Source organism: Pantherophis guttatus, chromosome 7 (genome assembly GCF_059756535.1).
Source record: "Pantherophis guttatus breed Tessera chromosome 7, ASM5975653v1, whole genome shotgun sequence".
NCBI classification, from domain to species: domain Eukaryota; kingdom Metazoa; phylum Chordata; class Lepidosauria; order Squamata; family Colubridae; genus Pantherophis; species Pantherophis guttatus.
The window spans coordinates 27,455,833-27,469,025 of record NC_142069.1 but is presented as its reverse complement, the minus strand read 5'-3'; the positions used below and the strand labels follow the sequence as shown (position 1 = coordinate 27,469,025).

Genomic DNA, 13,193 nt, shown 5'->3' with positions numbered 1-13,193 from the left:
CAAAATAATAAGACCCCCCAATAATAAGGCCAAGTCCTTATTTGGGTGGTAGGTCAAAAGAAAATAAGACCCTGTCTTATTTTTGGGGAAACACGGTATTCTATTCTATTCTATTCTATTCTATTCTATTCTATTCTATTCTATTCTATTCTATTCCATTCCATTCCATTCCATTCCATTCCATTCTAATGCTGGGCACCACAGAGTTCTTTTCTTTCTCCCCAGCTGTTTAACATTAACATGAAGCTGTTGGGTGCATTCCAATGATAGTTCTAGATGGAGTAGCATGTCATATGAAGAAGCAGACCTATCACTCGGGATACTCTTAGATTCATAACAACTGCTTGTAATGCAGACCATGGTAAATGGAGAATTTATGTAATTTCAGCTGGTGTGCCAATTGTGATTCTATTTGGAGGAGGCAAAAGGTGAGTGGCCACACAAATCAAATGAATGAATAAATAATATGCATATGATGTGCAAATCAGCTATGCTGTTAGAGATAAAACTGGATTCTTTCAACTCATTTAAAAGCCCATATGTTCTTCGTTCCCTCTATGTGCAGTGCTGAATGTAAAAGACCATTGATATGATTTAATATAAGCCAGCTTCCTAAATTCTATAAAAGTGCACAGACATGTTTGACTTATACATGCTGAGTTCTAGATAAATTCAAATAGTTTTTCCAGTACTTTATCTTCATTATGGCTTCTACCCCCACAACTTGTGGCTCCTGGGTTCTTTTCTTCATCATTAAAAAAAAAAAAAAAAACTAAAGTGTTTTCCTTCATAAATGTTTTAATCATTTAAAGAAATCCCTTAAGAGACCAAACCAATATTTCATCCAATATAATTCACTGTTTCTCATTCTGTCTGTCTCCCACACATGCCATCTAATACATTAATCTATAATTCATTATTACAGACTTGAAAAATAATAAAGCAAACACCCAATCCTATTCTTCAAAGGTAAAAAAAATAATTAAAAGCTATATTTGGTGTTTCTAACCCTAGTCTTAATTTTTGTATACCTCTTCAAAAATATAGCTAATGTCAAAAGATGCAGAATGAATGGCTTAATACAGTTTAGAGAGGCCAATCTGATCAATTAAAATGCAACAACTTTCCCTGCAGAGAAGAATAGAATATGCTACCGGCCAATTAAAAACTGATCACTCCTACTTTGCAATTGTTGATCACTTAAGGTCTTAGCTCTTCCATAGAGGATGCAATACAACAGTTCGTTAACGGAGAATGTATATTGTTTCAGGCAGAGTATAATTAACACTGACTTGTTGAATGTTGATGAAAAATTGCCTTATCATTTACACCAGGAGTGAAAAAAGTTGAGGACCACTGATTTACACCTAGTTCTATTCATTGTTCAAAGCCAACATGAAGCTTTTTAGCTCTATATTTTAAGGATAATTTTTGTCTACAGTTGTTTTAATATTCTACTTATATTTTTTTTAAAGAGCACCACTTGGTACTTCTTTACAATCATTTCAATGAAGATAAGCTGAGATTCTAACCAGATTCTAATAAAGCTGTAAATATCATAGCCATGGGAATTATTCTGATTCCCACAACTACTTACTACATAATACTGGTTCAGTGAAGGCATCTGTTTAGAACACGGGTATCAAACTTGCTGGGTCACATTGCCATCATGTGACATATCACAACTTTTTCCCTTTCATGCAGCTGGGGTGGGCGTGGCCTGCGTGTGATGCATCTGGCCCATGGGCTGCCAGTTTGACACCCCTGGTTTAGAAGAACCAGACATTGCTTCAATTCATCCTCTATTTGGTGAAAGTGATAGTGGCACACCCCACTGCTGGTTCAGGAACAGAGGGTGAACGGTATAAGGAGGAAGACAGTCAATAATTAGAGATGATTTTGAAAATGCTAAAGAGTCCATGGCAATGGGGCCCAAGATAGCAGGTCTGATAGTTAGGCGCGCATGGAATGCTCTTGGATCAGTGTGTAATAGTATCCTGAAGGAGGGGTGATACCAAAAAGGCTGTTGCTGGGCATCATGAAAAGGTCCTATTATAAGATAAAAAGAATGAATGAAAGAGGAATTAGAAAGGCAAAATTATATAAAATATGATCAATATGTACAATAATAATAAATCGAATTTTATTACAGTTTTTAAAGCAAGATAAAAAATACAAACTGATATAAAGTAAGAAAAAAAAATAAAGTGAAAATTTTATGGGAAGTTAGATATCAAAGCTGCTAATATAAAATCATTATCTGCTGGCAGATTCCAGTGTTTAGTTTGCATTAACCATAGTTGGTGATGATGGACACCTATTCCGAACTATGGCAAACCCTGGAAAAGGGAAAGATTAATGACTCCCCCACCCCCACCCCCAAATAGGAAGGAAATGAGGGAACTTGAATGTGTCCCTAAAATTTAACTACTGCTATATTGGCACAAGAAAATAAAGGTTAGGATGTTCAAGGTATCTGATTTAAAGGATAGGCAAATGTTTTAGGGCATTGGACAGTTTAGGAATTTTAAATACTATTATCCTTTTAAAATTACTGCATTAATTCTTCCTCAAATGGCTGTCATAATCAGGATGGCTTGTTACAAAATCACCACACAGTAAAATGTGAATTGTAATCTTTTTTCTAGGCAACTGGACTTATTTTTAAACATAGCACTGGATTACAGCAATCCTCATGTCTATTGTCTAAGCATACTTGTTAGATTATGTGGGACACAAGGGCATTTTTGGAAATAGGATTGGTGCTAGAAAATAGCAATTTACTTTGCAGGTCAACTTCCTATTAATTTATTTATCATTAAGTTTTGAAATTAAAGCGAAAGGTGAGTACATAGAATCTAGCAGGCACCAGAGATGAAGCTGCCAGCCCATTAGCATCTGGGTGGGTTGAAAAAAGGCCTAAACTGAATCCTGGTTTTCATGAAAAATTGACTCTGGGATATTATTTAAAAATGTCAGATAAACTTTGGGGTTGGGGGGGGGGGCTAAAACTAGTTGAAAGGGGGATAATGCTTTAGATTTAAAACATCTTGGTGCCAGTTACATATGTACACATTTTGAGAGGCTACAAAATAATATACCATGGCTCAAATCTCAGAAGAGTCAGTCAGAATATTTGTAAACTTCTCAATTTGGATCGAATTCATAGGAAATATTAGTCAGGTCTTCCTAGACATAAAAGTGGATGTTCAAAAGGGGTGGCTATCTATATTTCTATACAGTATTACTCATATATTGGAATAATAATAAATTTGAAGGCATATTAACATTTATGATTTTAGCATTTCCACTTGTGGCTGAATATTGGTTTAATGTTCTTAATGCAATTAAGGGTTAGATAAGAGAATAAATATCAAATTTAAAGGCACCAGTGGATTTTTAATTGTAATCTAACAATTTATTAGTAACTTTGTATTTATATCACTTGGATTGTCACAAAGGGATTATAGTTGTTTTCTTTAAAAGAGAGTACAGTAGTATCCCTGGATGTTAATGGCTGATTCGAAGAAACATGTGTCCCCTCATCTTTTAAACTGGCTGTCTATCAAACAATGATAAATGTTTGAGTCAACATAGTTAAGCTTTACTTTGTTGATTAAAATGGAATATTCCTTAATTGTTGGTTGACGTGCTGCCTTAATGGACATGCTTTAGGTTAGAAGTGGTTGGTACAGTGACAAAGAAAGCTACCATGCTGTATTTGAGCCTTTGCTTTTTAGTCTTTATTTAATTCTTTAATTGTTCTTATATTTATAATTCTTTTTATATTTGTATTTTTATTACACAGTAAGCCACTCAGAGTCACTTTGGATATCAAAATGGCCAGGATATAAAACCAATAAGTAAAAAATAAATTGCCTATTTATTGTAATTTCTTTTTCTATTTTTTAAAAATGTGGTTAGTATTTTCTGTCTAATTTATGTTTTTGAATTTTTGCACTTTGTATATCTTTTATTTGGTATTATTGATTAGTACATTTAGAGAATGTTTCATTTCATAGAACTGCTTTTTTAAAATTACAAATGAATAGAGAAACCCACACTTACTTTTGGCTTTGGGACTGAAATAAAACCAGCTTCAGCCTGATGCTGAAGACCTGCAAAATTGCTAAATCGTTCATGTTTCCTCCACTTTGCTCGTTGATTTTGGAACCAAACCTATGTAAAAAAAAAAAAAGAATTAAATTTTTAAAATTTTATTAATGACTACTCGTATTATTGCTGCTTCTATTTGTTAGGAGAAATGTTTATAGAAAGCAATAATTTCTGATTTGCCCTAAGGTACCAGAAATATAAAAATAGGCATTTTACAGTATCTGACAGTTGGCTTATAATATATTTTCAGTAATTTGTATATTATATAATTTTTATATTTTTATATTAAACATACTGATACATCCAATCAAAACTTAGTGTTTTGAATTCTGATTTCAAATTTTAATTGGAATTTGGAATTCTAATTTTATTCAGAATTCTGAGATTGAAATTAAAATATTCTAAGAAATAGGATTTGCCTGCCTCACCTGTGTCAGCAGGAAGGGCAGGATGCAGAGCCCATTGGTCAAGGAATTTTGGCTGGCAGAGTCCAGGTGAAGAGTCTTTTCTGCTGTGGCTTCTGCCCTTTAGAACATTGTACCCTTCCCAGGTGAGAACACACCCATTCACCTGATCTTCCATGAGGGCCTTAAGACCTGCTCTACCAGTTGGCCTGAAGCCCCCATTCCACTGCTGTGTGGAATGCACCAGTCTGGAGATTAAGATAAAACCTTACCTCTCTGTATACTTCATGCTTCTTTCCCCCATTTTTCAATAGTAAATTATTATTATTTACTGTTTTAATGTTTACTGGTTTTTAATGTTTGTAAACTGCCCATAGTTGCGTCTAGATTAATTGGGCAGCACACAAATCAAATAAATAAATATATTTTTTTAAAAAATTCATTTTTCCTGACATTTAATTCACCTGCTAAACTTATTTTATTCTTGAGGAATTTTGTGGATGAAGCTTAGAATGAGTGCATATGTACAGCTAAAAAAAAGTACACAAAGGTTAAATGTGATTAAATAATGGTGTTTAACAACCCACAACTTTCCTACATTTTATACAAGAATAGAAAAATACTACTACTGAAATGATACTTTGTTTTATCTGACCATTTAACAAAGACTGAAAGATGTATTTTAAAAATCTGATTTAAGAACTTACAAATCAATAACTGTGTAATATGTTTTTTTACTTTGCTTTGCTTTCAGTATCTGTAAAATTGGGATTGGTTTGGCATGTTAACAATTTTCTGAGGAAATTCTATGTGGTTAAATTTCCAAACTCATCTAAAAGTAGAAAACATTGTTATTTTATGAAGTTCATTGCTTTGCAACTAAATAAAACCTCACTTCAAGGAAATGAATTCAGTTACAAATACACAAAAGTGGCAATTGTTTATTGGGAAATCAATTTTTGTTACAGAGAATTTACTTTTCAAGCTTCAATAGCAACAAAAATAGAGTTCTCTGATGTATGATAACTGGCTTATATTTAATTTGTTGACATTACTGCATACAACTATCTTCAGAATCTTTCATAAACTCAACTCTTTTCTAGATTAGTGACAGGGAAGTATATATTGTGTTATAAAGTTTGTTGTAATCTGACTGGTACTTATCAGTTTTACACTTTTGTTAATTTATCAATATCAATAACTATTCATCATCCAGCTGCATTTGTTCTACATTAGAAGGAACCAGAAGTTACCTGAATTCTGGTTTCTGGAAGATTAATTTTAGCTGCCAGCTGGTTGCGGATGTTGATATCTGGATAGTGTGTAGCTTGGAAGATTCTCTCCAATTCCTTGAGCTGCTCTGCTGTGAATGTGGTCCTAATTCTACGCTTCACTTTCTTGTCATCTGTACAAAAAGACACCACAGATTTTAAAAGAAAAAGAATCCTTTAATACAGAGAGGAAATCTAAAGGATTCAGAAGAACCAGGTATATTTCAAGTATTTTTTGATAGATTCACCATATCTGCCTCCCATTCTGTTTCAGAATGCCTGCACAAATCCTGAGAGTTTAGTTTTGTAGGTGAGACTGAGAGATAAATCCAAGTCTAAACAATGCTGCCATCAGGCCTGACCCATCGCATTATGATGAATGCAAAGAGGTTTCTATCAGTGGTGAAATGTTACGAGGTCTGCTACAGGTTCACTTTGCTACCGGTAATGCATGCACATGCGTAGTGCGCACCAAATGCGTGCTTTGCACGCAGGCACACCGCAGGCGCTATTGCACAGTACTGAAAAAGGAGGCTTAAGAAGCCTTTTCTAAGGTAAATAGAATAGTGAGGGTGGGAACAGTTGTGCCGCGCGATTTAGATTCACTAGAAAGCACTGCTTTCTAGCAAATATAAATCGAGCGGCACAGCTGATTGTCAGAAATACCAGTTCGTCCGAACCGGTAGCATTTTTTTACTACCAGTTCACCTGAACCAGTAGCTTTTATTACTACCAGCTCGCCCGAACTGGTCTGAACTGGTAGCATTTCACCCCTGGTTTCTATGCATGATCAATCGTTGATCAGAAACAAGTTGTTATTCCTCTCTGTTCTGGATTGGTCAGACAGCAACCAGAATATTGTTTCCAGATCTGGGCGCAATATTTAATAAGGACATTGGAAACTAGAACCTGATCAGAGTAGAGTAACCAAGGGACCTGGATAAGAAAAACAAATAGGAGAAGTGATTTGAGGCATTATTAATGATTAATCTAAAGAAGACTGGTGAGGCGTGATAGCTATCATCAAGTACATGAAGACTAACATGTAGAACATCTGCAGAACTATTTAAAACTTAAAGAAAGTAGGGTTTGAATTACAGGGAAGTAGGCCAATTTCCAGTTCTAATGTCAAGATGGTCAGACTCCTTAAGTGGTCTGGGCAGCTTACAAATAAAAAGAAAAACAAGTAGCATGGTGGTAAAAGCTATCCAACAATAGGACCAACTCCTTTAGTGCATTCTCCATTGGAAGTGTTAATGGCCATCTGTCAGAAATGTATTTCTGCACTAGGTAGAGAATTGGGAAGACAATTTCCAAGATTCTTTCCAAACCATATATTCTATGCTTCAAGAAAGCCCATAAGATTGAGATCCAGCACAATTGTAAATTACAATGCACAAGTAGCTTTATTTACTCTAATTTGTTTTGAAAAAACCTATACTTCATTCAAAGATTTTGGGGAAGTAGGCAATGGGACAAATAGTGCAGTTGGGGTTGTTCCTACTGTGACCTCACTCTAGCTTTCACACATAGTCTTAGAATGGGGAGAAAAGTATGAATAATATTAACCCAAAATTATTGCATTCATTCATAATAGCAGTTTTACTTGTTCCATATATATTATATATATAGATAGATAGATAGATAGATAGATAGATAGATAGATAGATAGGTCTTTGGTTATTCGGGTCTTCTCCCACGTAAAATTGGAAGTGTCTTGGCGACGTTTCGACGAAGTCTCATTCGTCATCTTCAGGCTGGTGTTCTCGGCTTCGTGCTTCCAGGAGCAATGTGAGATCGCAGCTGTCTCTTCCTTTTAACTGCTAGTGGGGGTGTGAGCTGATTGGGTGGGAACTTGGCTGTGTTCTGATTGGGGGGAGGTGTGTTCTGATTGGTTAGGGGCTTGGCTGTGCTCTGATTGGATGGGGGGGTTGGTTGTGCTCTGATTGGCTGGGGGTGTGTTCTGTTTGGGTGGGGGCTTGGTTGTGCTCAGCTTAGTCTGAGTTGCAGGGGGATTTGAGCTGGTGAGCTGCATTGTTGTTGTTTGGCTTCGTGTTTGTGGCCGTGCGAACTCTTCATGGTGGGTGTCAGTCTGCTTCATGTATGGATTGGAGGGGTTTAAAGTGGCTAATGATGCAGCTGCGGTCTGGCTTCTGGTCCTTGGTCGTGGCTCATTATCCAATTATCATTATCTCATTATCCAAGACCCGAATAACCAAAGACCTACATACAAACAGCCGCGAAAACCTGAGAAAACATATATATATATATATATATATATATATATATATATATATATATATTTGTAGGTCTTTGGTTATTCGGGTTTTCTCCCGCGTAAAATTGGAGGTGTCTTGGCAACATTTCGACGAACTCTCATTCGTCATCTTCAGGCTGGTGTTTTTAGCTTCGTGCTAAGCCAAAAACACCAGCCTGAAGATGACGAATGAGACTTCGTCGAAACGTTGTCAAGACACCTCCAATTTTACGTGGGAGAAAACTCGAATAACCAAAGACCTACATACAAACACCCGCGAAACCCCCCCCCCTCTCTCTCTCTCTCTCTCTCTCTCTCTATATATATATATATATATATATATATATATATACTGTTTTAGTTCTTTTAATTATTTATATGATATACATTGCCCAAGTCACTTATAGAAATGGGCAGCTATAGAAATCAAAGGCATCAATAAATACAAGAAATGACATAAAGCTCTGGAAGAAACAAGGGACTCTTCTGGAAGATCAGTTCAGGGAAGCAGGCAGACCATGTAGCTGGTCTACAACTTGTTAGAAAAGTATGTATTTCATTTGTTTTCTAATGACGCCTAATATGAATTTTACTTTTAATCATTTTGTCAGGTACACTTTCATAAATCTTTCATAGATCTATCTTCAGTTATCTAATTATTAAGATAAAAAGTGGTATCTACAGTTATCTAGTGTATATGATTTTACAAAATAACAGACTTCAAAACAAACAGGCTGGATATGATGCATTGTGATAATAGAGAATTGAAGATAATTGGTGACAACAATCTTTTCAGCATAGGATTCAATATATAATCAGTTGGATAGAAAGAGGTACATCTGTCTTGATCTATGCTGTCATTACGATCTTAGCAAAGAATAAAGAGTCAGATTGATTGATTGAATGAATGAATAAATACAGCCCATTACTAGGAAGCTCCATCTCAAAGCCTTGAACCTTTAATATATCAAAGTACAAGTCGTTAGATACTTCTCCCCTGACAACTTCCAAGATTGCCAGTCTTGACTGTTAGTAATGTTGAGTCTTGCTAGCATTATGACAGCATTTAATAGCCCCCCTTCTAGCCTTTGGGAGGGTCCTTAAGACCTGCCTTTTTACTGAGGGATAGGATTGTCTAGGTACATAATATAGAAGGAGGGCAATAGAGCCTGCTATGCAAGGGTACAGAATGTTGTTTAATTATCTGTTATCTTTTACTGATTTTACTGTTTTATTATTGTTTGCTGTATCGTTTTATTGTTTTTTAGAGATACCCAGAATTAGGCAGAATTGAGCAGCTATATAAATATTTTTTAGAAAGAAAAAGAAAGAAAGAAAGGAAGGAAGGAAGGAAGGAAGAAAGAAAGAAAGAAAGAAGGAAAGAAAGAAAGAAAGAAAGAAAATGATGCAGTGGTTAAAAACTGAGCAAATATTCCTTGTTAATCCTGAAGCTGTAACATTATTGAAAGAAATTGTTTTAGAAGAAGAGCTTAATCTATATCATCTAACTGATATGCTTTTGTATTGTAGAAAGGAAAGACATATGGGAATGGGACCAATAGCAGGAATCCAAGAGAGAATTAATTGGGGTTTTTTGAGAAGATCTATAAGGATTCAAATTTGTTTACAGAGAACATCCAATTGCCAGTAGTTTTTTTTAAAGTAGTTTTTATTGAATATAAATATTAAAAAAGACATACGTAACATATACACACAAACATTTATACAACATATACACAAAAAGAGTGTAATTTCTTCTTAAGCATTTTTTCAGAGTGACATTCTACAATTCTACTTATGATATATTCCTTCACCTCTCCTTAATCTAATAACATTTTTTATTATATATATATATTTAAATCGGTAATATTTCCCCTATATTTTTTGTATATTTCTGATTTTTAACCAATTATACCAATTATACCATGTTTTATAATAGTCTGATTCTTCTCTTTCTTGTAATTCTTTGGTTAACCTATCCATTTCAGCGCATTCTAAAATTTTCCCTATTACTTCTGTTTCACGGTATTTTTTCTTGCTTCCAAGAAATTTTGGTCTAACATCAAAAAATGGTTGGAACAAATAACAAAAACACAGATTGAAAAAGAACCAGAAACATTTCTTTTAGGAATCTTTAACAAATCATACCCTAAGGATATCAAATATCTCACAATTCACATATTAACTGCTGCAAGAATAACTTATGCAATTGCCAGTAGTTTTGTAGGGGATAGGTATTGAGAAAGAGTGGGCTGCCTGCATCAGTCATGTTTAGTAAAGGTAAAGGTAAAGGTTCCCCTTGCACATATGAGCTAGTCATTCCTGACTCTAGGGGTGGTGCTCATCTCCATTTCAAAGCCGAAGAGCCAGTGCTGCCTGAAGACGTCTCTGTGGTCATGTGGCCAGCATGACTAAACACCAAAGGCACATGGAATGCTGTTACCTTCCCACCAAAGGTGGTCCCTATTTTTCTACTTGCATTTTTTAACCTGCTTTCGAACTGCTAGGTTGACAGAAGCTGGGACAAGTAACAGGAGCTCACTCCGTTATGTGACACTAGGGATTTGAACCCCTGAGCTGCCAACCTTTTGATTGACAAGCTCAGCATCTTAGCCACTGAACCACTGCGTCCCACAATCAGTCATGTTTACTGTTAACCAAACACCACACAGACTTCTATTTACCAGCTGCACTCATTCTGAGTAATCAGTTTCAAGCAGTGATGCAGCCATGTCATTTTAGATCAAAACTTTACAGAAATGTATGTTCTCAGTACAATGCCTGGTGGCGCAGCAGACTAATAGTCTGTTATTAACATTCAGCTGCCTGCAATTACTGCAAGTTTGAATCTCCCCAGGCTCAAGGTTGACTCAGCCTTCCATCCTTTCTAAGGTAGGTAAATTGAGGACCCAGTTGTGGGGGCAATAAGCTGACTTTGTATAAAATATACAAAAGTATGAAGGCTATTGCTTAACGCATTGTAAGCCACCCTGAGTCTCCGGAGAAGGGCGGAATATAAATCAAATAAATAAATAAATAAATAAAAATAACAGATGGTGGAAAACAACAGTGAAAGAGGGCAACATATGTATATTTTTGACCATATGAACTAGTAGCCGAATTCAATGGATTTCTCTTTATTAGCACATGCATTGTTAACATTTCCCACCTATTACCTCTTATTACTATTCCGGTCACTTTTGACTGGAATAGTGATAAGATTTCAATGCCAAGGCTTTATCCTACTTGCACCACTTTTCAGTAGCAAAACGAAAGGCTTCAGTTTTCAATGTACTCTGGGTGTCATGTAATTTCTTGATGCAACCCTGAGGGAATTTAGCCTTGATCATAGGAATGGATGTCTGGCATTCTGATTTGAGAGGGAACTTTATTGGTGTTCAGAGATGGAGGGAGAGAGGTATACTACACTCAGCTACCCTGGGTGACTGAAATGGTGCTTCATTCAGACATCTGCCTCCTATGTCTCCTGCAGCCAATTTTTAAAACAGGTTTTGTTGTTGTTCTTTTGAGTCACTATTGATTCTTGATTATTGCTTGGACAAGTTTCTGCAGTTTTTTTTTTATTTAAAAAGTTTTAACAATCATTACAACAATTTTCCCGTGTTTCAATATCTCAGGGGCTGCCACAAAGAAGAGGGAGTCAAGCTATTCTCCAAAACACCTGAGACCAGGACAAGAAGCAATGGATGGAAACTAATCAAGGAGAGAAGCAACCTAGAATTAAGAAGAATTTTTCTGACAGTTAGAACAGTGGAACAACTTGCCGCCAGAAGTTGTGAATTCTCCAACACTGGAAATTTTTAAGAAGAGATTGGACAACCATTTGTCTAAAATGGTATAGGGTTTCCTGCCTGAGCAGGGGTTTGGACTAAAAGACCTCCAAGGTCTCTCCCAACTATTCTGTTCTGTTCTTCCAACTTCATAACGTAAGGGTCAGATTGTTCCATCACCAAACATATCAGAGAACAGATTTGTCTCGAGAATAGTTAGTTCTCCCTGCTCTGTCATAAGATCTAAAACAATCTTGTCTTCTTATAAATACCTCTCCTCATATATTTGATTCTACAAAACTTTTTCTCTATACAAGGTCACAGCAGCAACAACAATACAAGGAATTTGAATACCTGCCCTGCTGAGCAGTTTTTTTTTTTAAAAAAAATTGGATCACTCAGATTATAATAATAAAATAACCTGAGGTCAGCTGTAAACCAACAGAGACTGAATGGACTGGCTTTGATTTCAGCTGTAAATGAAATTGCAGCTGCTGTAGTTACCCAAAGCTAATCAAGAACATGCTGGTAAGAAAGTGAAAAAGTGTATTCTTTATTAAACTTAATCATAATAATATTTCTACTTCCAGGGAGAGAAAAGGAAGAAGGGAGGAAGGTGTATACACTGTTCTGTACAGTGACTGTTAGTATCTGCCTCATGCAGCAATGGTAGTGACTGCCTCACACACTGACCATTCACAGTTATGACTGTGATGAACAAGCAATGATGAAAGAAGTAATGGATGGAAATTAATCAAGGAGAGAAGCAAGTTAGAACTAAGAATAAATTTCTTGACAGTTAGACAATCAGTGGAACAACTTGGTTCCAGAAATTGTGAATGCTCCAACACTGGAAGTTTTTAAGAAGAGATTGGACAACCATTTGTCTGAAATAGTATAGGGTTTCTTGCCTGAGTTGGGTGTTGGACTAGAAGACTTCCAAGACCTTTTCCAACTCTGTTATTCTGTTGAAGTAATTTTTCAACCACTCCTTGAATTTATGAACTCTACAAGTCTGTAAAGCAAGGAAAAGCTGAAATAAGATTATAAGCACAGTTGCAGTTTTACTTAGTGACTGCTTTGTCTAATGACTAGTCCCAAGTGGGTAACTAAAAAGGACTACTTGCATGTCAGAAACTGGATTTACAGGGGCAAGTCTCCATTAGTGTTCACCTCTAAAAAGTGACAATTTCTTGCAACTCCAAATCTTTGCAAGCAACTTTGAGATCTCATATTAAGAGATCAACAGCACTTAAAATCACAGTATAATAATGGAAATTATAGGGTTATAAAATGTTAAGTGCAATGGTGGTTTTACGAATATGGCTCTTGGGAAATAATACTACATTTTTTA

The 13,193-nt window shown here is 35.7% G+C and overlaps 1 protein-coding gene across 1 annotated transcript in view; it reads right to left on the bottom strand.

The window, feature by feature from the left end:
- Positions 1 to 780: 780 nt before the first annotated feature.
- ISX (intestine specific homeobox) overlaps positions 781 to 13,193 on the bottom strand; it is a 32,997-nt gene continuing 20,584 nt past the window's right edge. The window contains exons 3-5 of the mRNA XM_087873825.1: positions 5,774 to 5,925; positions 4,069 to 4,179; positions 781 to 2,049 (exon numbers count right to left, since the gene is read on the bottom strand). Coding sequence (XP_087729951.1) covers positions 1,954 to 2,049; positions 4,069 to 4,179; positions 5,774 to 5,925 — 359 coding nt within the window. The 3' untranslated portion in view covers positions 781 to 1,953. The remainder of the gene's footprint in view (positions 2,050 to 4,068; positions 4,180 to 5,773; positions 5,926 to 13,193) is intronic.